Raw genomic sequence first — 25,299 nt, forward strand, 5'->3', positions numbered from 1 at the left:
AATTATTCCAACAGCAACCATTTTGAACTTGCATCAAACTCTGAAGCCCCAGCCGGCAATACTGGCATGCATATCACATTCACATACAGCGTTATGTGGATTTTCCAACTGAGCAAGTAATCTTTAAAATGTAGTATCACTATGTGACATTAAAATTATTATTATCTGTGGAGTCTACTAGAACAGGTTTACATGCTTTAATTTTCAAAGAACGCATTATTTTTCTCATACTGCACATTGCTGCACATTGCTGCATCACCTGTATTCACCCTCCATCTCAAACGCTCCATTTCACCTCCTGTTTCTTTAAGCGCTCGTTCCTTAAAATCCAGTCTGCTCTGATTGGTCAGCTCCCACAGGCCTGAGCAGGCAATGCTATAAGCACTGTAGGCACTGCTGTGCCTCTGGTCAGCTCTGTCAGTGCTTTGAGTTTAGCTGCACTTTTACTGTGAACATCACCACAATAACCGCTTTTAACAAAAACTTCGCCACCCCATGTCAGCAGGAATCTGATCCATATTAGCCTTGGTCTCACTGCTGCTAACGTTGTAGCTTTATGGTCTGAGCAAGCGAGCTGCTGGGTGCTCATCAAAGTTACACAACATTACCAAGCAAACAAATTCCTGCATTTTGATTTATTTTTCACATGCAACTATGTCGTTATCTTCACTGCATGCATATTAAATACATTTACATACCGCAGCAATACATACAATCTGTATTGCAAACAAGCTAACATTAGCCTTGTAGTATACTTTTCTGCACAAAGCAACATTAAAAAATAAGTTAATGGCATCCGACCTACTACTCCTACACTTGTTTAGTTGGCTTTACACAAGGCTTAGCATTCACACTGTTTCTCTTGACTGTCCCATCACCCAGGCCTCATTAGCCAGGCAATATGCGGAGTTCAACAGGCTAACTTACAAAATAAACAGTAAAACAACATAAAACATGGCAAAACTTACAGCTGCCAAGTTTGAAGGGAGCAGAGTATTGATCAATCCTTGAACATGAAAAAAATGCACAGTCCAGTCCAGTTTTCCAGTCGCTGTGGGGATATTTTCATCACATTTCCATCCAAAATAAACTTAATCCACTCAGCGTTTCTGTCCTCTGAGGCTGGGGTCGATGTAGCGAGTTGCACCGACCTGTACTGGTGGGAGTAGATTGAGACTTTTGTGCTGGTTTTTGCAGCCAACAGCAGAGAAATTGCCGCGCTTTACTTATACTCTACACATCTTCATACAGCGACGGCAGACAGCGAGGTAGAATCACTTGGTTTTAGTGGGCGGGACGGTCACCGGTCACCTAGCTGGAGGTGTTGCTGTGTTACATACTGATGCAGACAATAACTTAAAAAGAAAGAACGAAGAAAAGACTTCACTACAACATATGTTTCAGGAGCAGTGTTTACTGTGAGAGAGACGCTCCCTTTGGCACAGACTTTGTGAGTTTGCAGAGCTTTTACATGCACAAAAAATCTAAATAACACACTAAAGGAAAGGGTAACATGGCCTATTTAAAGAAATACTTTCAGCTTTTGGGAAATCTGCTCATTCACTTTCCAGCAGAGAGTCAGATGAGAACATTGATAACACTATCTAGAGTGATAACATTAGCAATCTTCTCATACACCTCAACACCACAAAGTGAAAAAGCATTAAAGTTGTGAGCAAATAACGTTGTCAGTATTAAAGACTGCTAGCCTGGTGAGCCAGCTATTACATGGATCTTAAAAATTGAGCTTTTACACCTCTGGATTCTTTCAATTGACGTGTTAGTCATACATCTTCCACTTGAGTGCCAGTCTGACCAATGCTGAAACCAGTGTGAAGTGCTCATATTTCTGCACAGTTGTTAAATACGGGCTTTCAAAAACTCTTTACTGCAATGAGACAATTCCCAAATTCTACCTGAAATACAAAGTCAGCAGATATATTGCTATTTTCTGATTTCACTTTTTCAGCCATGTGTCTTTGTGGTAAAGAAAAAAAATCCTAGCTTCAAAACATCCATATGGTCAGCGTTACAGATAGTTTTTTCTGTGTTTTTATCGTGTAATCTGTGATGTGTAAAATTTTTTAGTCTTATTTAGTAGCTATTTTGTGTGAAATGCATCTTGGTGCATAAGAGGCTCTAGTTGAATTGTATTCGATTTTCTCTCCAAGAAAGTTTCACAACCTGTGAGTGTGAAGTAAATTTGAAAAAGCTGCTGTGGGTATCACATCGATTGGATCCTTTAACTTGGGAACTCTCTCTACAACTTTGTCTTGAAGCTTGAGGCGAGACACCTGAGAGTAACATCTGTTACATAATCATAATGCCTCTCCTGGTGTTGTTGATGAACATAATGCTTGTCTGGAATGTGCTATATATTAACATTGTCACATTGTCTGGAATCAGTACTGGACTGAAATCTGAAATCTCTCATGGTTACATTGTGTTCACACACTTCCCATTTTCAGTGGAAATCTCTTTTAAGTCTATTAATGAAGTCATAGTACTTGTAGGGTGGAGGACTGAAGTGTGAAGGTGACCCACTTCTCCCAGTTTAGCCTGTGTCTGTGTTTCTACCCTTAGGCCATCTTACTTTATTCCAGGCTTTAACCTGCATACTGTCCTCAAGGAGCAAGTGCATTACAAGTGAAATGAGGGTGTAAAGCATTCTGTTTCAGCCACGTCTTCATGTTGATATGTCTTCTTTTTTTTAATCCAACTTTAACTTTCTTGACCCATCTGTTTTCAATGCAACCTCTCATAATAATCAGAGGACGACGAAATCTCAGAGCTTCTGTTGACGGCAAATATATAAAAAAAAAAAAAACAAAAGACTTCATACCTCCTTTTGTGCAAATTAAAGTTTGTGGCTTCACAGCTTATGTCCAGTAATGCTCTTTTTAATGAGTCTGAATGGTTTCACATAAACATGGAGCAGTGATCGCCCGGCGAGCTCATTCAGACTGAAATAGTACGTCTTTGAATGGGAAACCCAGTGAAAAGTAAACGCCTTTTCATAGAGAATGTGTAATAAATGCATGCTTGTGTTTCCAATGAATATTTTCTATTGTTGACCTATTGATTTCAAATAAGCTATACTGTCTTGCCAGCGTGTGGATAATGTGGAGACAAAATGCTTGCAGCTCCCCCATCCCCCTTCCTTGCTGAGAGAGAGGGGACCCCAACCTCCCTGCATCTGTGTCCACGTACGTGTTCATGCACACTCATATGAACGTTAGACGGATTTGGGCTCATGCTTAAGCATATGCATCAGTGTGTGCACGCGTGTGTGTCTGCTCACACATATGTGCTTGTGTGTGTGTGTGTGTGTGTGTGTGTGTGTGTGTATGTGTGTTGGAGGGTGAACCCGCCCTCCTCGCTTTCACATTTACTGCAATAGAACATCTCTGCCTAGCTTTGCTATTGGTTGCTACGGTAACAAAGGCACAGAGTGGAGTGGCTGCAGCAGCTAGAGAGAGAGAGCGAGAGACAGAGGGTGAAAACAGAGAGAGAGAGAGACAGAGAGAGAAATTTTTGCCTGTAAACGCAGCCACAACAACAGATTTAACACAACACATCAGAAAACAGTTCAGATACAGTGACAACGTGAAATGTCAACACAAAGACGTGTCAGATTTTACCGTCACACACATGCATACACACAGACATGAAAGGATTAATTAATGGCTGTACTGTCGTTGGGCGCAGCACAGGTCAGGGCTCAAGCATCCCGACAACAGTGCTTGCAGCATCAGCGAGGCTGGGTTTGGTTCGCTGTGTGTCTGCGCCTTCAAACGTACTACTGGAGCCTTTTGTAATGTTGTTATTTTGTATGTCTCAGTGTTTCCTCGCCATCCGTAAATGCTCCTCAGTGTGGACAGGGACGGTGCTTTTTATTCTGTGTCTGATTAGCAGGATGAGAGTGTATTGATCTTGCTCAGCAGCTTTAATAGTTGAGATGCCTTGTGCAAATATGTGCATGTCCAATATACACTTAAGGCCACTGAGGCATTTTAAGATGGGAGCATGGGTAAATATTAGGTAGATAATCGTTAAACAGATATTTTCTCATAGCTTGTTGACTTATTCTGGGGTTGTACAGAAATTTCCAGCATGCCGCTTACCCCCTGTCATTCTCGTCTGATCAGATGAGGCAGGTGAACAAAAGCACACTGGAGGAAAAGACTTTATGAAATGGAGCTCAGTCCCAGTTGATGAGAACGAAACATATGGACAGACTGATAAGAGGTGAAAGAAGGTGATTATGCTTCTTCAGATGACCTGCTGATTGGTTAATGATGTGAGTGTTAACAGGTGATTTGCTAATGGCTTGCCTGATGAGGGTGGATTACACTGCGTGGCTGTCACCATCATTACATGCATCCCATGATAACCATGTCAGTGTCACACCATTTAATCCTATCACACCAACAGGATCTGACACAAATAACATAACAGCCTTTCTTCTTTCCACATGCTCGCCTCTCTTCCCTTGAATTCCTGATACTCATTCTGTCACCAGCGGTCTGTTTTTTATAGCGTGATGCTCTGGAACTCTGTAGCAGGCCGTATCTCTCTCCCTCTTTTCTTGTCTGTTAGTCAAACCATCTCTGTCCGTTATCCTTCATCTCTCCCTCTTCTGTCTTTCGGCTCAGCGGGGAAAAATCAGACCCCTTGATGACCAAACGTCTGAGCGCTGCCCCGACCCTCTTTTTATAGCCCAGAGAAATACTGCCTTTGTCACAGCACTGGCCAGCAGCAGAGCTCTAATATGTTGGCCTTGGCCCAGATCCGATGGTTTATCTTATAGATCAATAACCTTAATCAATACACACTCTAATGAGGAGGTGCTATCAATGATTGGCTGCAGGGTTTTGGTATGTAGCATGTGCAGGTCGTTTGCAAATGTGTTGGAAGGAAAGAGGGACGTTGACTGTTTTTGACTATTTTGCTCATTTTTTTCTGTCTTTACTTGCTGCCTCTTAGCAGAGTCATGACATGTAAGAGCCGGACATGCCTGACCACCGTTGTTTTGAGAAAAATGTACTTGTGAAATGCTATGAGTTTGTTAATTTTACTGTGCATTTTCAACACAGAGCAAACATGGATGGAGGGCAGTGTCAGTGTTAGTTAATGGGACATTCTGAGCCTTAGTAAGACCTCAAATTATAAATAGTGATAGTTCATGAAACGCATACTTTGTACAGTACTTTAGCTACACTTTCCATAGTTTTTGGGGGATGTAAACAGGAAGTAAAATGTCACCATGTGAGATATGTTGTGGGTTACAGCTCCTACAGGGCATTTTTAGTCTATATTTGTTCACATTTTTGCAAACTGGCATCATAACTATTAATAATTCCTGCAATGTACCCATACTGAGGCAGGTCCTGAGTTATCATGACCATCTTTTTCTATTATTTCTAAACATATTTATGGACAATTATTATGTGAAGGACATCAGAGATAATGGTATCCTCTGAAAGTCACACCGTGTCTGTGTGCTCAGTTACGACTGAGAAGAAGGAGTGGGATTTTTTTTTTTTTTTTTTTTTTTGAGCACTCAGTGGCGAGAGGTTAATGTGACGAAGCTGGTCCTCAACCATGTGATAGCTAATCTCATGGGAACACATGTGCCATTTAATTCCATCCATCCATCCTCTCTGTCCAGACAAGAAAACGGAATTTCATTTAAGGTTTAAGCATCACATTTGGATCCCTCTCATGAAATGGCCATAATGAAATGAGCCTGACCCTAAACCTGACTCAATCAGTTCTAGTTCAGGGAATCCCAATGGAGACTCAGATGAAACAAACCTTCCACCCCCCCTTCAGGGCTCCTCCAATGCTCCTGATGAGGAGAGGGCTTAAAGATGTCAAACCTACAAACTCTGGGCTAGAATTTCATTTGAAGTGCCCCCCAGTGTATAGTATGTAACCCGCATCCCATCACCGATGTCTTCAAACAGCTTGTCACTCAAGCGCACGCAAAGTCTGAAGTGTTGGCAACACAGGTGAATGTGCTTATGTATATGAGTATGTGCGTGTTACATCTGTGTGCTTCAAAGAGCAGTTGTCATCACCTTAGCAACTAACACATCTACCTCTCTACCTGGCGTTCTATCTTTGAAAAGAGTCGTAGGGTTTTTATCCTGGAGCTGACAAGCCGAGAGATACCCAGAAAGAGAAATGAAGGGAGCAGGTTGGTGGTAGAGGGAGAGAGATGGAGGATGAAAGGAAATGAGCAGGGGTTGGGGAGAAACACAGTATTCAGGTTGATTTGATGGGAACAGCTTTCACTTTGTTCGCATCTTTTTCTTCAATTTCTAACCCTCCTTTTCACTTCCATCAAACTGCATTTTCCAGGATTTTAGCAGGACTCTCACAAATCGAGACAAAAACCGAGCACTCCACCCTTCTTTTATCCTCCTCGTTTTTCTTATCTGTTCTGCCTTTCTCTTCACGTCTCATCTTCTTTTTCAAAGTATTCTCGCATTAAAGACAGTCCTCTGTACCGAGCAGGCTGTGTAGCTGAGCCACAGGCGTTTTGAGTAAATGCACAGAAAAGCTTCTGCATTTAAACATGTGTCTGACGGCACAGCTGCCACAGTTTATGTGTGGTAGTAACTTATGTGCAGCAGCATTATTCCACTGTCTTGGTTTTATAGGTGAAAGAGATGCTGATGTACAGCATGGGGCCTTCTTTTTGACTCTTTGTAAGTCTGCTAACACTCTGAACATGGTAAAGATGATACCTGCTCAACATCAGCATGTTTGCATCATTATTGTGAGCTAGTTGCTGGTGGTAGCGTTTAGCTCAAAGCACCTGTGTGCCGAAGAACAGCCTTAGAGAGCCACTGGCATGCCTGTAGGCTCTTTGTCCTGTTTTGTATGTGTTTGAGTGTGTGCACATATCTTGCACAGTATGAACCTTTCGTGGCCTCTTAACTTTCGGAAGACCAAGTTTCCTCTACTTTTCTTTGCTCATGATTTAGGGCATTTGTGACTTTTGGCCTTTAGAGAGACATTGTCCAGCTTGACCGAGTCATTCCCTCCATCCCGCTTTTTTCTCACTCTCTGATCTGTAAAGACCAGCTAGTCCATATGTCTGCCTAGAAACACAGTTAGAGAAAGGAACATTACCACCCAAAGTGGCTGTGTAATATTGTGAATGTTTTGTCTCTCGGTGTGTTATATGGCTGCGAGAATCTCTTTCAATTCAAACTGTTTGACAATGGAGTGACATTTCTGACAATGGATCCCCATTACACCACTAAGCAGACAATAGAAACACATTAGCTCCCCACTGAAGAAAGGTTGGTGACAGCAGTCACCCTGCTGCACTTCTGACCCTTTCTTCACACACACACACACACACACACACACACACACACACACACACACACACACAGTCGTGTTTCCTTCATTTTTGGGGATATTACATAGACTTACAGTCATTTCCTGGAGACTTACTCTAACCATGACCATAACCAGTACTTGCCTAACCCTAACCTTAGCTGAACCCTAACCCTTACGCTAACATGAACCTAAATCTAGCCTTACCCTAACATTACTCTAAACCTAAACCTAACCTTAACTCAAGTCTACAGCGTAAAATGTAATTATTTTCAATATGGGGACTTGCATTTGGTCCCTATAAGGAAGAGGAGTTCCCACAGTGAGACTGTGTAAACAGATTTATGTCCCCAAAACATGAGAATTACATGGCCAAACACGCACGCGCACGCACACACACACACACACACACACACACCTGTTGAACAAGAAATCTGTCAAAATGTCAACACACACTCATGCACTCTCACACACGCACACATACAGAAAAATATTGAGGGCACAACAATGAAATGTTTCTCCCCCCTCTCTCTGTTAACAGTGCATGTGTGTTGCTGCCATGGCGACCATAGCCCCTCCCCTCACATTTCTCCTCCTGCTGCTTCAACTGGTTGATGGCTCGTTCCCAGAGGAACCAGGTCCTCTCAGCTACGTCCCCATTGAGGGTATGTCTCCTTCCCGCTGTGTGTGTGTGTGTGTGTGTGTGTGTGTGTGTGTGTGTGTGTGTGTGTGTGTGTGTGTGTAGGAGTGCGTGACTGTATGAGCAGCAGTGATGAATGGCTCCATGGTGAATGTGGAAACCAGGGGTCAAGGTTCAGAGCCTTGGTGTGAGCTGCTTTGAAGGTACCTGGGCATACAGATACATTTAAAGAGCCTTCACTCTGCTGTTCAGTGGCAGTACAGTGGATTAATAAATATGAAGGAGAAAGAAGGAAAGCTTAAAAGAAACAAAGAAAGGAAGAGAAATGATTAGTATAGATGTTGAGAGGAGCAGGGAGATGAAAAAGCGGGAGCCAATTGGATTGGATGGGGTGATACAGATGACAAGAGAGAAGGCTGAGGGGTGGAGGAGAGAAGGGGAGGAGACAGGTGGAGATGGATCGCTACGTCCTCCCTCCCTCCCCTGCAGTCAAGGACAATGAGACGTTTTCCCAATCTGTCTCCTGATGATGAGGGCTCCCTGCGGAGACCGTCGTCCTCCTCTTTGAAACTTTCTCAGAGTCTGATACTGCCACTTTCTCTCCCCGCCTCATCTGCACGCTCTCATTTATCTGAAATGTAGTAAGGAGAGGGAGGGAATGCTCTTTTGCACAATGAAATAACAATAATGATTGCATGCAGCTTTTCTCATTATGGAGCTGCATGCATCAACAAAAGCAAGTAAAAAAAAAAAACACTGGGAGGATGAAAGTGTTTAGGTGTGCTGTAACTGCTACACCGTTCGTCTCTGCCCATTATCTTTGTTTCGCTAAACAAAAACATCAAGAATGAGTGAAGACACTGTTAAAGTGAAGGTTAGAGAATCGGTTTGATGGCCTGCCTGAGCTCTTTGATATACGCTGCGCTCTGTGTCATCAGCTGTCAAAGTATCCTTGAGCAAGGCATTTCATTTCTAGCTTGTTTTAGTGAGCGCTTCACTCCATTTGTCTATCTGTGTGTGCGTGTCAGTCGTGCGGAGGTATCCAGTGTTCCTGGGCAGAGCTCATCGTTCAGCTCAGAGACAGGAGCTGCACATCCAGACGGTCCTCCAAGTCAACCGCACACTCTACATAGGAGCCAGGTAACCAACGGCAACCGCCTCCAACTGCGTGTTACTGACGCTCTCACATTGACATCCTTTTGCTTTCATTTGATGCCACAGATTCCATCTGCCGTCACTCTGCAGAGGACATTCAGTTTTATGTTAAATGTCAAGTGAGACCCGTTTGTTCATAATACTCGTACACACAGTACATACAGATAATAAGAAAGGCTCTACACCTGCTGCAGCAAATACTGCTTCCTGGGCAGATCTGGTCGTCCATGCTTATATAGTTTACCTCAAAACTTTTACAGGATTTTTCATAAATTTACTGTAGATAACATTGTATATACAAGGCTCATATAAATCCCAATAAACATGACCTTGTAAAAGCTAATCCTGCCTCCACTTGAAGAAGGGGGTATGCAAACCATTAGACTACAGTGCCTGCTGCTGAAATGAAGCCTTTTAAACCAAAGAAATAACACAAAGACATTATATAATCCACCTTTTTTAAATGAGAGACTCCACATTTCAAATGCAGTTTTAATTCCACAGCTTTTGCCTGTTTGACTAGAAGATATGCGTCACAAAAACACACAAACAGGTGGAAGAAACGGTGCTTTGATAACATTTTGTTTCTAAGGCAACAGCAACAACAAGAGCAGCAGCAACCAGAAATGAAGCAGGCTACCGTTTTGTGCTACACAGATCATACATTCACACACACACACACACACACACACACACACACACACACACACACACACACACTTGTTTCTTGCCAAATGAGTATTAACATAAGCTGCCCTCTCTAATGGGAAAAACATCATCTGCTGTCAGAGAAAATCCTAAAACAAGATGTTTTTCAATCACTTTTATTCTGAAATGAATTACAATGACTGTGAAACCTGGCTGACACCTTCCTCACACATGGTTCATATTATATATTAGATATCTTATCCTAATAATATTCTCCTATTATATGGCCACTGATTTGTTGTGCTGTGTGTGTTGCAGAGATGACTTGTACAGAGTGGAGCTGGACAACATGGCAGGTGATGAGATGTTCTACAGCAAGGTAAGACTCATTTGTGTGCACACAAAACCTAAAATGCACTAATAACACACACACACACACACACACACACACACACACACACACAATGAACTTAATGTCACTGTGGTTCATTCTTTTGGCAGAAACGGACGTGGGAATCCAATAAGAACGACATTCGAGTGTGCAGGATGAAAGGCAAACATGAGGTACAGTGTTCGTACACAACCGTCTGACTTTGAGATCCACTTTCACGTGCATCAACTCTATCTACACTATCACACGCATGGACGGACACAACAGCTGTTGGAGAAACCTTATTTCCTTTGGGTGCACCTGCATACGGTATTTACACAAATTTGATCTTGTTGATACAGAATCAGTGCATCACTTAATCACGCTAGCTCAGTGAAACGTTACCCAGGCCGAAAGATGTCCGTGAAGCTTGAAAGCCATTTTCATCCACACCTGCATTGTGGCATGTTTCCTTATATATCCCATTCGCAGTCTGTGGGGAAGACTGGAAAGTAGAACAATTATGTATGTACATAAAGTGAGAGTTTAGTTTATATAGTTAGTGCTGAGATATGAAGGGAATGCGATTAAATCAACAAAAGAGAAAGAAATTTTTGATGGGATGGTTGCCTGGATGACAGGGTGTACCCTAAAATATAAGCTTTATTGTATAAAAGTAGGAGTGCCACTGGCAAAATCCAATCTGAGCAGAACTCGTGGAAAAAGAAAAAGAGGCAACGGGAAACATTATAGAGCAAAGTGAGCAGAGAGAGTGACACAGCCTCAGGGAGGAAACAGTAATTGAAATCAGTTGAGAGAGGGAGTAATAGGTAGGGATGGGATGTGTGTAGGCGGAGGAGAACTGGGGAAGAAATATAAGGAGGACAGGGCAGCCACCAGGTAGTAAGAAAGAGGCGGAGAGACAACAAAAGGGAAAAATGTGTTGCTTCAAAGAACACAGATGAAAGAGAAAAAGATGTAGCAGCACAAAAAGGAATTAAAGCTGCGATAAAAAAACGAACAAAGAGAGCAGGAGAAGGACTGGCACAAGGTAAAGACATGAAGGGACAGAAGACAGAGAGGTGGAAAATGTTAGCGAAAACCCTGTAAATCAGATGAAGAGGTCAAATCATGAAGCTCAGGGTTGATGGTATTACTGATGCAGCTGTGAGTTGTCTGAAATTCAGAACAGCTGCCAGACCAGTCCTGATGCTTGGCAGGCTCATAGCATCTATAGGTAAGTGTACAGCCTCACCTAATTAAAGTTATTACAGTTTTTAAACAGGCCTTTTTCACTGCAGACATTTTGTAATGCCCTAGCAGGGAACGCACAGGTGGGTTTAATGGCATTCAAGATGGGCCTGTTCCAGTCAGGTGTGCCATTGAACCAGCAGCACCTGGGAAGTGAGCTGAAACACCCGAATGGAATGTATCCATTATCAAACTCGTCAAAGGATCGTTTTGGGGAAATAAACTTTAAATATGCTTTCTTGCTGAGAGCTACAAGAGAAAATAGACACCGCTGTCATGACTGAACATGAAATGTGTAGCAGAAGCCATCAGCTGGTTAGCTTAGCTTAGCTTAGCTTAGCATAAACAGTGAAAACAGCTAGCCCGGCTCTGCCTATCATAACTTAAATCCCATTAATTATCAAGTTATATCTTGTTTGTTTAATCCACACCTAAACACACATGTAAAAACAAGCCTGTTTTATGGGGGGGTTGTGCTCGACTGTTTCACGGCAGGGAGCACGGACTTCCTCTTTCTGGTTGCCTGGCAACAGCTGTACGGATGAAAAAAGTGACATACTCTGACTTGTTAATTAGTGAGCTTCAGATGAGCTGCCTGTCACACTGTAAGTTAACGATGTGAGTGTTACCAGTTGAAAGAGAGCCAGGCTAGCTGTTTCCCCCGTTTCCAGTCTTTGCACTAAGCTAAGCTAAGCTACGCTAACCAGCTGCTGGCCCCAAACAAATATTTAGAACCTTTAATCACTTCCACCTGAGCTCTTGCTGCTGCGTCGGAAAGTCTGCTATGAAAAGGTCGACAAACATCATAGTATCACAAGATGAAGACTATTCCCAAATACATCATCGAGAGGAAAATTCCACATTTGAACGGCAAAACGTTTTTTCTTGCTCAATCTCATTTAAAGTGAAATCTTGGCAGAAATAATGTCAACACTGGTTTGCCTCTGCAGCACACACCGGAATACTATTAGTTGATAAGTTTGTATAATTCAATCCCAAGTAACAACCCTGTTTGTTGGCTTTTGGCAAACAACCAAATGGTGTGACTTTTATACAAAATGCTTTGCTCCTCCAACAACACATAGCTTTGTCACACATGCTGTTACAGCTGGTAACAGTAACGAGCATCATTAAATATGAAGTGGGAGCATTGAATTTAGCAGACTACACAGGTTTATTCAAGTCCATTAATCATCAGTTATCACATCTATCTTTGCTGCTTCATGTCACCCGACACTGTTGTGAAATAGCATCAAACTGAGGGGCTGGCCAGTGTCACCAAGTTTCTGATTCAGTAGTAGCACCTTTAAATTCTGGCTCAATCAACAGCCTCCACTTTGAAGACAGCTATAAGGCCTGAGTCCTGTTGTTTCTCCAGATGGAGTGTAGTAGAGGGTGTTATTTCCTCTGAGGATTATTTTAAGCTGCATCTTTCATACTGCACACTGGCAGTCTTCTTGCTCTGACCGGTAGTTTTGGGCTTAACTTCTGTTTCAAACCTCCCTTTTCACGTCGCTCTGCACCTTGTGATTTTCCCGCTCCCCTTAAATCTTTTCCTTTTGTTGTTTTTTTCCCTTTTTCTTTTTTCCACAGGGAGAGTGCCGTAATTTCATCAAGGTGTTGCTCAGCCAGCATGGTGACCTGTTTGTATGTGGAACAAACGCATTCAACCCGCTCTGTGCCAACTACACAGTGAGTGTCCATCTATCTGTCAGTCTCGTCAGTCTCCGTGTATCGACTTTGTTTACCTATGTGTGTTTTTCTTCCTGTTGCAGAGAGACACTCTAGAAATGGTGGGAGAGCCTGTCAGCGGGATGGCACGGTGCCCATATGATCCTCGACATGCTAATGTGGCTTTATTTGCAGGTAGTATGTGCTTGTGTTTGCTCACTAAAGATGAAATATTCAGGGCTTCTAGCAGCCATCAGACTCAGTTTTCATCTGAAACATCTGTGCCCTTGTGTTTACCTTTACAAATGATTTATAGTCAGACCTCTCACTGCATTGCTTGTTTGGTTTTAATCTTCCTGACCTTGTGCTATCTCTCCATCTGTGTCTTCTCCTTCTTCTTAATCTCCTCCGTTGCTCTTTCTCTGCATCTCTCTCGCTCTCAGATGGAAGTCTCTTTACCGGCACTGTGACAGACTTCCTGGCCATCGACGCGGTGATCTATCGCAGCCTCGGCGACAGCCCCGCCCTCCGCACGGTCAAACACGACTCCAAATGGTTCAGAGGTACTTTTGGAAACAGACGCAGAAATACCCTCCAGAGCCAGACTGCTTCAATGTACATTCAGGAAGCAAATAGCATAAATCATCACCATTATCTTCAGAAGTTCACAAAGAGAAAATTAAATGGCCGTGGCTGTCTTTTCATGAGCGGCTTATGAGGTGAATAAGATGATTTTGGGGTGCTAAATAATGAGCCGCATTCAGGGAACACAAACATGATTAGGCCTACATTTAATAGATTCATTTTAAGTGGAACAGGCTCTGACAGAGTGATGTATTGAGGTTAGTCGGACTCCACAGATTCAGGGTTTTAACGAGCCGTCGACTGAACAGTTGGGCTTGTTTTCCGTGGAGAGAAAACAAGCAGCGGCAGGTCAAAGCTGGAACAGTGCTGGATGAATAAATGATAAATACTGTGAATCCTCTTGTCCATAATAATAAATTAAACAGGACATGAATGTTTAATGAGTGAGGCTGGTGGACAGTAGCAGTCCATGTTGATGTGGCTGTTATTACACAGCCATGTCAGGGAGTGGGGAGTGTTACGTCTGGCCCCAGGCACTGCGCCTCCGCTGCTGTGTAAATGTGAGGGTGTGTGAATGTTTGTCTAACAGTGTTTTTCTTCTTTTCAGAGCCCTACTTTGTGAGCTCCATGGAGTGGGGGCCACATATTTATTTCTTCTTCAGAGAGATGGCCATGGAGTTTCATCATCTGGAGAAGGTGCTTTCTGTCTCTGCCTTTCGCAGTCTTTTATTCTATTATCCCCCCGTTTTGCTAAACCTTGCTCGTTATCCTCCAGGTGATGGTGTCCCGTGTGGCTCGTGTGTGCAAGGCAGACCTGGGTGGCTCTCAGCGCGTCCTGGAGAAACAGTGGACCACATTCCTGAAGGCACGGCTCAACTGCTCCGTCCCGGGAGATTCACACTTTTACTTCAACCTCTTACACGCCACCAGCAACATCATCCACATGCAGGGGCGAGATGTCATCCTGGGTCTCTTCTCCACGCCACCAAACAGGTACAGAGACAAACACAACGTGCACACAAAGAAAGCACAAATGCTATTTTTTTCCTCATCATCTCATTCTGTTCCCTGTCTCTGCCAGCATCCCCGGCTCTGCGGTGTGTGTGTTTGACATGCAGCAGCTCGCGCATGTCTTTGAGGGCCGGTTTAAAGAACAGAAATCCCCCGAGTCCATTTGGACTCCTGTACCGGACGAGACAGTGCCTAAACCGAGGTATTGTTATGCAAAGTGTATGTGAGCAGAACCTGGGCAGTATGCTGCAGTGCTGCTGAGCATCTGTCTCACATATAGTCTTCTTACTCCCCCTGCTATAAGCTCCAACTGTCAATCACACAGCAACTTCAGTACTATTCAGCAAATATTCTAATACAGCCTCCAGCAACAAGAACTCCTCTGGCTCCTTTCTTCTTCCTCTCTCTAGACTTCTATGTCTCTCTTTTCTGTCTATTCTTCGACTCTCACTTTCTCTTCGTCTGGTTCTTTCTCCGCCTGCAGACCGGGGGGATGTGCAGTGCAGGGATCCAGATTTAGCTCCTCCACCACGCTGCCGGATGAGGTGCTGAACTTTGTGAAGACCCACCCGCTGATGGATGAGACTGTTCCACTACTGGGGCACCGACCCTGGGTGGTCAAGACTATGGGGCGGTACACATACTGATTCAGTTGTTTGATAGCACATATGCACAACTATTTATGGCATGAAACACAGGAAACATGCATCAGAGTTTGGAGACAGCAAATCTTTTTTTATTGATCTAGTTCGACAAAAATGTCTTTTCTCTATCTATATAATGTGTATATCTGTCTATCCAGGTACCAGCTGACTGCCATGGTGGTGGACACCGAAGCCGGCCCCCATAAGAACCGTACGGTCCTCTTCCTGGGCTCGACGCGAGGAACCATCCTCAAGTTTCTGATGATTCCCAGCGGAGATTCTGCCTCCCATACCAGTGTGTTTCTGGAGGAGGTGGAAGGATTCAACCCAGAGAAGTGAGTAGGAGTCAAGATATATTTGTCCTTGATCTCCACTAAATTATACATTTTGGCATGTTGCTCCAGGTAGATCACATCTCATGTTGCCTGCCTCCATGTGAGAAGAGTAACTGTCTTCATTTACACTATTACAAATATCTGATTTAACCATTGTTGAAGAGCACCTTGGAGTAAAGGCATACTCCATTATTCATTTGAGTACAGATATATTCACATGTATAATTAAAGGTGTACTATGCAGGAAATATCGGTTACTGTTTGTAAACACAACATTCAAACTTGCACGTCCTTCCCAGCTAAACGGCATCACTGCTTGTATGCACACTGGAAGCTATTCATGCAGGAACATGACAGTTGTTGTAAGGGAAGAACCAATTCTGTAGTAAGCTAATTAAGCAAACCGTTAGCACCTACCTGCCCAGCAGAAAACAGGCCAACTCTGGATCACTCTTCATCCCCATCCTCCTTCAGGGCTCGCCAGTGGGTGAAAGCCAACCTCAGACTCACTCTCATTTTGGAACAAGCTTTGTCCGCTCGGCGTGTCTGCCACTGTCATAGCTTCCTCTCGCTTGCAGTCTAGCACCTGGCCATGACCTTTTTCCCATCCCAACCTCTCCTCCTGTTACTGGCTTGGCAAATTAAGAAGAACATAAGAAAGCACAGGCAGGGATCAGCCTCTCTGCACATAAATACACCTGCACAAACTTCCAGCGGGTCGTAAGTGATGATTGAGAGGGATTACTTTAAACAGGCTGGAAACAAAAAATATTTGCCATGATCAGCCTGTCGACTGACTTATTGATTCATCAACTAAACATTTCAGTTCTATTTGACTTAATGATGAGAATAAGCATCTTGTTTGTTTTTGAAGTTAGAATAAAATATCCAAACTATTCCTGCTTTGATGTCATCCACTCCTCTGTTGCACCAGAACACTTTTGCCACTTTAACTCTTGTGTTATTCTGTTCATTAGTATAAAACCAGACCATCAAACAACAGTAGCAGAAAAATAGGGTTTTTGGCTTCATCCTCTGGCAGCTGACACAGAGGAGAGTTTATTTCCCTCCACCACACAGTCCTGACTGTGTGCAGTGTCTGCGCAGGTCAAGATAAAACTGTGCTGCTGATGTTGTGACCATTGGTATGAGGCTGAGCACACGGGCCTGTCTGTCTTGAAGTACCAACAGATGAGGCCTTTGACCCTGTCACAGGCTGATGCGAGGCCACAAAGAGTACACTGACCTCCCTCTGCTGGCTCCTTACCCTCTCCCTCCTGCCTTCACGCTTGTGTGTCTCACTGTCTCCAGGTGCAGCGAGGACTCCCCTCAGGCCCGTCAGCTCCTGTCCCTGTCACTGGACCGGACCAGCCACACTCTGCTGCTGGCCTTCCCGTCCTGTCTGGTCCGAGTGCCCACATCTCGCTGCCACCTGCACTCGCGGTGCATGAAGTAAGGCACACACACTCACCTGTTTCTTAATGACATCTGTTTAAATGTAACTGTGGCCATTAGCCAAGGTGTTTACTGGCCAGTTTTGGGTTTGTCTTTGGCTTTCTCACACCCCAGTACTGCTGTCGTCCCAATAAAATCTGCAATTGTGTTTATGTTTCAGTCAGTAGGGGGAGAATGGCATGTCTGTTTGTTAAACCACAGCTAGCTTGTTTGGTTCAATATTTATTTAGGGGGAATTTGTTTCCCAGGGAAATGCTACTTAACTTGACGCAAGAGGCTTCAAGATTATGATTAATTATGAACACCAAGAAGGCATTTGTTAATTACTGCACACATGGGTAAGATCTTTTGAAGCAGAACTCTGCACTGTGAACATGATTCCCACAGCAGCCATATATCACACTTGAATACAGGAAGCTGAGAACAAGTAGCGACTTTGATACAGCATGTGTGACTGATTTGTATGAAGATGAATGCCAGATGAGGATTTAGTATTTCACAGGTTCACCTCAGATTACAATTCAAAAGGCATCACAATTAGATCTCAAGTCCCGGGACGTACAGCGTTTCATATTTTAGTGTTATAAAGGTCCACTCTAGCTCCTGTCAGTACATTGTTAGCCATCGAGGCAGTACGCTAGCTAACGTCCCTGCTAAATTCGGCATTTCTGAACACTTTATTTTTATTGGTGTGTGTGTGTGTGTGTGTGTGTGTGCGCAGGAGTTGTCTAGCCTCCAGGGATCCGTACTGTGGCTGGACCAAAGGCAGCACCTGCTCCTTCCTGAGACCAGGCACACGGTGAGGAACACACATACACACACACATACACACACACACACACACACACACACACACACACACTCACACACACACACACCCACACACACACACACACACACACACACACACACACACTGGCCTGAGAACAGTTGCGTGCCTCTGCAGACCTGCTTTCTGCAAACTCAGGACGAGTTACCGAACATGGAGAGTTTTATTTGGCGAAGCTGCAACATTCCTATATGTTGCACTAAGCTAATGTTGAATTTGTGTTTCACTTTATCACCTGAAATAAGTGTTTGAGAGGTGCGGATTCAATCCTGTGTGTCTGCAAGCAAGGCTTTACACTTAAGCCTATTCCACGATGTCTCTCAAGGAGACATGTGGATATAGTTACACATATAAGAAAACAAAAGAAAAAGAAATGTAGTGGATCTGGACACTTGTTGCTTGGTTAGTAGCTGGAATCAAACTCTGGGTAAATACAATATTACAAAAAGAAGGAAATGACAAGTAAATAAATGAGTAATAGAAATGTCAAAAACATCCAAACAGGCACATTCTAAATATTCTATAGTTGCTTGAATATGCCATTATTATTTTAACAAACTTAAGTTTGTTAGTAAGATGAGTCATCAATATTTTTAAATATTGAATATTCACACTGTATCTTTGAGCAATATACTGAATCCAATACTCAGGTGTCCAACATAAATGTGTTATGGTTAAATAGTCTGTTCTTTTTCTTACTTATTAATGTGTTTTAAGGTCTCATAGCTCATTCTGGTCTATTTGCAATGAAATATTTCATGCTTGTGCCAATGATCAGACTGTGGTGACGCAAGAAACCTCTGAACCACAGCACACGTTCCTGTCTGTCTGCTTCTGCAATCATTTTAGTTAGGAAGTTTAAGTAAAGCTGTAAAATAAAAGCGTAACTTTTAAAACTTGTTATGAATATGTAAAAGTTCTTGTTATTTTTGTTTTGTTCATGTATTTATTTTAGTTTGTGAGCTATTTGATTTAGCATCACTCACAGATTTAAATACTTTGAAAATGCTAATAATGATTTTAAAAGAATCACTATCGTTATCCTTTATAAATTCATATTCCCATAAACAATATGAGGTGTTAATATTAGAAAGTTATGACACTTCTATCAGTATCAAAGTCAAACAGTGAACATAGCATCACAATCCCTCCTTCCAGCTCACATCACCACCTGTAAGTCTGACCCTCACCTCTAACCTCCCTGAAGGGAGGCTAGCGAAAAGAGGAAATCAATCATGGGATCAATAGTGTGTACCATTACACTGGATGACACATCAATGTGCCATATCAATGTGATTGATAACTATAGACAAATGGCCACATTTATGTGTAATTTTCTATGCAAATGTGAGCATGTGTATACAAAAGTCATGTTCAATGAGGTGCAACCTCATTCTTTACTTTTCGTTGGAATGTAAACATTTGTTAAGTACTACCATGATAGATCACATAGCTGTATATTATGAATTAAAGGCACAATAATCACAGGTTTCCTGCTGTGTGTCATCTGATGTGTTTTGATCTCTCTGTGACTGCAGGCTGCCTTTTCAACAAGATGTGCAATATGGAAACACCACCTCCCATCTAGGAGACTGTGATGGTAGGTTGCAGCACTATGACATGGATGCCTCTGTGAATGCTGGACTGAGGGCAGGCTCCACCTAGTGGCTCAGTCCCTCATTACACCAGTGTCACCGAGCATTGTGTTCTGAAAAACAAAACCTCACTAAAAAGTGACAGAATACTTGTGACTATTTCTGTAATTTAGCACATTTTAATTGTGCGAGGTGTAATGTGATTTCCTCCCCACCTCAGAAAGATTAGTTTAAGCTTGTTATTATCAACTGAATATTCCGTTGTCAGAGTTGAATCAAGTGGGAGTGGATCTGGGATTTTGGTTTCAGCCTCACTTCCTCCAGGTCAAAACAGTCCCAGTGTGAGACAGTTTAATTAGTGAGGATGTGAGGCATCTGGTAGACAATACCACGAAACTGCACGGTGGGAAAATGCAACATCCTCCTGGTTACGAGGCTTTGTTCTCTCAAAGCTGAACATCTGAGGGAGGAATGACCAAGGGTAGCCAGCGAGCAAGCTAGAAATAGCTTAGCATAAAATACTGATGTCACTTTAGTAGAGAGGCTCAGATGTCACTGCAGCAGAGCTGGGGAGGGCCTCTTTGAACATTGCTCCATAGTCAGTGGAAACCAAAAAAAAAAAAATCCTTTCCAGCAGATTTCTGAACTGTTCCTAATGTTTTAGGCCAGTCATAAAATCCATTTGGCAGGATCTGAATTTCCAAAAGATGACAGAAAGAGAGCACATAGCACATTCCAAGCCCTCATCATTGGTTTTAAACTGATATATGGTCTTCTAGTGTTTATCCTGCTCATAGAAACTGATAGCAGTAGATGTCAGCAATGCCAGGCTGCAGACCTGACAGACTTTGAGCGGGGAAAGTGCAGCAGAGGCCGAGCCAGAGACAGGCATGTGCTGCTGTGTCTGCAGATGGGAGTGATTAGAGCTGGGTGGAAACACTGAGGTAATGGTATGCTGCGAGGAGAGACTCTCTTACCAGGCTGCAGGATGGAAAGAGTGAGGAGAGCAGAGGAGGAAAGGAGAGTCAGCCGCTGTGGTCTAGGCTGTGCTGATGACAAGTGCAGGCCTCTCTGAACCTGGAGCCTGTGGAGCCTCAGGGCCAGACTGGAGAGAAGCTCCTTTTAAACTTAATCATGGCAGACAATAATCGCATAATGTTGAACACGATGATCACCAATCACAAGTGTTATCGTAGTTATTGATTTATTATGATATATTTTGTGAGGGGAAAAGCACTAAGTAGAAGTAGCAGAATAGCCCTATATGTAATAATAATCATCATTTTAAAGTGCACCCTGTGGACAGACGCAGAGAGGATGTCCGCTGTACTGTTCTACTAAATGTCATTTTCATAATTGCGTCTCTTCATCTTCAGGAATTCTGCAGCAGAGTTTGCTGATTGAACCAGAGAGCTTGGTCTCCCTCAACCTGCTTGTGGCGTCTGCAGTCTCTGCGTTCACCATCGGGGCGGCGCTCTCCGGCCTCGCCGTCTGCTGGATAATGGCCCACAAGCCCACCAACCGTCGCCATGGCAACACCACCCAGTCCGCCATCCAGCGGCGTGAAAGAGGCCTGCTGAGTAACGGCGGTGGGATGGGAGGCTCGGTGCTCAGCGTGACACGGCAGGGAGGTGGGGAGCGCCCCTGCACTCAGGGCGGGGAAACCCTGTTTGTTATGCCCAACGGCTGGGTGAAGTCCGGAGAGCTCGACCCGGGTTTCCTGCCAACCCCGGAGCACACACCCCAGCAGAAACGCAGAGGCCTACGACTGTCTGACTCCAACTCTGGAGGCTGGGACACTAGCCAGACGTACCTGGGGGGAGGCTCCGTGGGTCTGGGTTCACCCTGCCGCATACCCCCCTCTGTCTACCTGACCACCAGACTCTTCCAGCAGGGCGGAGGCGGGAGACACAGCGGTGAGGGCCGGGGGAATGACACACCACGTCAGCACTATGTCTGCCTGAGCAAGCAAGAAAAGGGAGTAAAGGGGACGCCCAAAGCCCCTCTCAGGAAGTCTGCAGGAGAATACGTATACCCCATGACCCCCCAGGACTCACCTGAGCGCCGCAGGGTGGTCTCAGCACCCAGCGCCCCCATGGAGTATGGCGAGCCGTTGCCTTTGCGTTGGCCAGCCCCGGAAGGATACATCCTCAGCAGCCACGGCATGGTCCCCGTCCCCCTGCCTCCACCCTCCATGCCCGCTCCCAGTGGCCAGGCTTACGTGTCCCAGCAACACACCCCCGGGCTGACCAGGGCTCTGCTGAGAGGGGCCCTGGAGCGAGGGGAGCTGGGCGAGCTGGTGGATCTCAGCCAGCTGATGAGTAAGAAGAACTGCAGTGATAGGACTCAGGCTGGCCAGTGACTCTTGAGGAAATGAAGGGGACGGGAGCTTTTCCATTCTCAGAGCTCTCTGTTTTGTTTACATAGATCTCTCTTTTCTCTTTCTTCCTCATTCTGTCCATCCCTCCCTCTCCCGTCCCCTCTCTATTCCCTCCATCTTTATTTGTCATTGAGCCCCTCTGATTTCCTCTGTCAGTCTCTCAGGCAACCCCCACGTTTACTCCATGATGAGTTTCTCCTTATGACTGGCTGCTGGGTCTGCCACTCATATCCTGGCTCACACTAATTGGTCAGATGGACTGAGGTTGTTGCTGTGTCTGCATTGCAGAGTTGCTTCTCCCTCCTGCTACTCAGCAACAGCAGGAAGAGGGATGCAAGAGAATAGAGGGGGAAGAAAGAAAGACAGAAAGAATGGGGGCCAGAGACAAAGATGGACACAGCACTTAGAGGCTGACTTCTCTGTGCAGATTAACTGAGGCTGCAGAGCCCGTCGAATACTGCTGCAGGAGTGGGATGCTTTCCCCCTCTTCGATAACATTAACAAGACTGCCACCCATCTGTTTTCCACTATATTACCTGTTGGTCTGATTGCCAACTAGGTACTTGAAGTAAAATTGCAAATTCTGAACACCATAAAAGTATCGGAAGCTGTAGGTGACTCATCAGACAAGTCATTCTGACAGTAAATCTAATGGATGACGAGGAAACACAAAACCCCTCTCTCTGATTCTTCTTTGCTGCGCACGTACAGTAGGTGCATACATGTTTTTGTACAGGTGACAGAGGGTATTTGGTATTCTATTGACGCGCGCGCCAAATGCCTCGAACCTGTCTCATAGGGATATGGGACCATAATTCACGTCTCCGGAGAGTGCAGGACTGATACGTCAGCATCATTTCTTCCAGCCGCATGTTCTTTGTAATGACGGCATCCCGGCTGTCCCTCGCCCTACTCGTTTGCCTCCTTACACTCCATGTACTCTTTAATGACCAATAACTCCATGTGGACGTCGGGGGAGGTTGCACCAGAGCGCTGGACTGACACTGCAGGACACGAAGAAAGAAAGGAAGCAAGACAGGTGTTTTAGAGAATTTAAAGTCAGTGCACTGCAATATATAAACACCTTGTCCTTCACTGTCACCGCAGGGTTTTACACCCCCCCACCACCACCACCACCCACACACACATACACACACACACACACACACACACACACACATTCATTAATGCTGCATTATAGAGCTCTGGTTTGCTTTTATTGGGCAAAATTTCCCCTTAAGTCCACTGTGGGTCGAGGTCCCCCAGACGTGATACAGAACAAAGTGACAGTTACAGTGGAGATGATTGAAAACTGCGGTTTAACTCCAAGCCAGTAGGGCTAATGGAAATGTTCCCAGCAGGCAAATGGGACTATATATTCAGCCCATCAAAGTGTCAAGAAATGGTCGGTGTTTAGATCAACACAACGTGGTGTGAGTGTGTTAGCAAGGTGGTGGAAGTCATAAAAAAAGAGACAAGATAAAGAAGACAGAAGCAAGAAACAAGTAAGACTTGATGAAATGAGGTGCACCAACAATGACTGGAAAATAATGAGAATGTTTGTTATAACCGACCAGATGACTTGATTTTCACTCTCGGTCGCAGTCAGAGGACAACAAATGAATGCTGGTTTGCGCTGACCGTGTAGTGAGCAGCAATATATGGTTTATCTGTACATAGTTAACTTTAATTTAGATAAAAACGATAATATACGACAAACAGTAACTCAAAAAATGATATCAGGCACTAGCTTGCAAACAAAATAAACATTTATCACGTCATCATACCTATTAATGTATGAAAATCTGTTTTCATATAAGTTTCACATCAACCTGCTCCAAGACTGAAACCACCTAGACACTAAATATTAGTGTCTTTTTTTTTTTTCTTTTACAAGTGACGAATGACTTACTGATGCCTGAAAAAATGGAGAGAAAACTTGTTTTAAAGTGCCATAAAGACCATTTCAGTCAGCAGTGCACCTCCTGCACTGTGGTGCCAGATTATTGCAGTATACTTGTGACTTGTATGCCTTTGACCTTACATGCTGAATGTTTTATTTTTTTATTTCGATGTCGGCTTGTACTGTTAAGTTTTTTTTTTCAGCGCCCAACAGAGTTTGAGGGTCTGTTTATAAACTACTTTGACACATCATGCCATACTTATAGACTGTAAATATGTAAGAAAGAATACTGACACTTGGTCATGCCCTTTATGATGATGCTGTGATGTATTCACTGACGCCATGACATGAGCTGTGTTTATTCCACAAGAGCCAATATGTAATAATAATGATTCACAAGTAGTTCATAAGCAAACCTTCAACTGGACTGAAATGCTGTGACTGTGTGTCTCATTCTGGACTTTTTGTCTTGTTCTGTAGTCTAGTGATTGTCTCTCTGTCATTGCCAACCAACTGCCATACTGGAGGATCTTGAAAATACTTGTCAGCATCCTAAGTGAATGAATGTACTCATTCTTTTTGGTTTGTTTGTAGTAATTATACTGTGCAGTAATAAGGAAAAGCACAAACACTTTGCATTGCATTTTGAAAAGGAGCTGTTCTGTATCATTTGTGAATAGTGTAAATACTCATCCTGAAGGTACGGTGTATCAGTTTGGTTCTGGGGGATCGTTCATGCTCTTCTGAGACAGGACTGTGTTTGAAGTGTGAAGTTTTTTTTTTTTTCTTTCTTTCTTTCTTTTTCTCGGTGACAATGCTGTGAATAAGATGTATGTACAGTATTTACGTGACTTTGGCTGACTGCTGAGTTCAGCCGTTTCCTGTTATTAGAGTAGAGTCGCAGGCTTGATCTCAGCCAGAACTGAGCCTTCTCATTGGACTGATGCCTGCTGAGTTTTTGCAGTTGCTAAGATACAGCTGTTATAATATCCATCAATCTTTGGACTACTGCTATTAAATGGCATTATATAATTGACTGCTAATGTTGTCGTGTGTGCTTTCGAATGAACTCACTGAAATAAATGCATATCATTACGCACGGGCCCACGCATATATACACAAATACGCACATTTACAAATGCAACTCTGTTGCTTCACAGCAATCTGTGTAATTTGTGCATCATTATTGCAGTTTATTTTCTGTAAAAGAGACATATTTGTCATCAGATTGGCAGTTTGAGGCTTCACACCCAGCCCCAGAGCAGAGAGACTGCAGAAAGTCTTTCAAGCATCCTCGCCACAAGAGGGAGCTGGACACTGGCCTTCATTCATGTACAGCCTCTGAGAGGGAGTGAAATGTTTGAACTCCCGTGGGTGCAAGTACATTGACCAGACAGACTAGATTGTTTGTCTGCGCTGCTCAGCTCGATACAGACTGTGGTTTTGTTGAGATGTCCTCCTCTGATATAGA

The 25,299-nt window shown here is 43.8% G+C and overlaps 1 protein-coding gene across 1 annotated transcript in view; it reads left to right on the plus strand.

The window, feature by feature from the left end:
* Positions 1-24,864, plus strand: part of LOC143328996 (semaphorin-6B-like) — a 31,536-nt gene extending 6,672 nt beyond the window's left edge. Inside the window, exons 2-17 of the mRNA XM_076744588.1 lie at positions 7,898-8,021; positions 9,025-9,136; positions 10,118-10,178; positions 10,301-10,363; positions 13,014-13,112; positions 13,196-13,286; positions 13,535-13,654; positions 14,284-14,372; positions 14,452-14,669; positions 14,758-14,889; positions 15,172-15,321; positions 15,490-15,666; positions 16,978-17,118; positions 17,843-17,920; positions 19,489-19,550; positions 20,922-24,864. Coding sequence (XP_076600703.1) covers positions 7,901-8,021; positions 9,025-9,136; positions 10,118-10,178; positions 10,301-10,363; positions 13,014-13,112; positions 13,196-13,286; positions 13,535-13,654; positions 14,284-14,372; positions 14,452-14,669; positions 14,758-14,889; positions 15,172-15,321; positions 15,490-15,666; positions 16,978-17,118; positions 17,843-17,920; positions 19,489-19,550; positions 20,922-21,907 — 2,700 coding nt within the window. The 5' untranslated portion in view covers positions 7,898-7,900 and the 3' untranslated portion in view covers positions 21,908-24,864. The remainder of the gene's footprint in view (positions 1-7,897; positions 8,022-9,024; positions 9,137-10,117; positions 10,179-10,300; positions 10,364-13,013; positions 13,113-13,195; positions 13,287-13,534; positions 13,655-14,283; positions 14,373-14,451; positions 14,670-14,757; positions 14,890-15,171; positions 15,322-15,489; positions 15,667-16,977; positions 17,119-17,842; positions 17,921-19,488; positions 19,551-20,921) is intronic.
* Positions 24,865-25,299: the final 435 nt, after the last annotated feature.

This window comes from Chaetodon auriga, chromosome 12 (genome assembly GCF_051107435.1).
Source record: "Chaetodon auriga isolate fChaAug3 chromosome 12, fChaAug3.hap1, whole genome shotgun sequence".
Lineage (NCBI taxonomy): Eukaryota > Metazoa > Chordata > Actinopteri > Chaetodontiformes > Chaetodontidae > Chaetodon > Chaetodon auriga.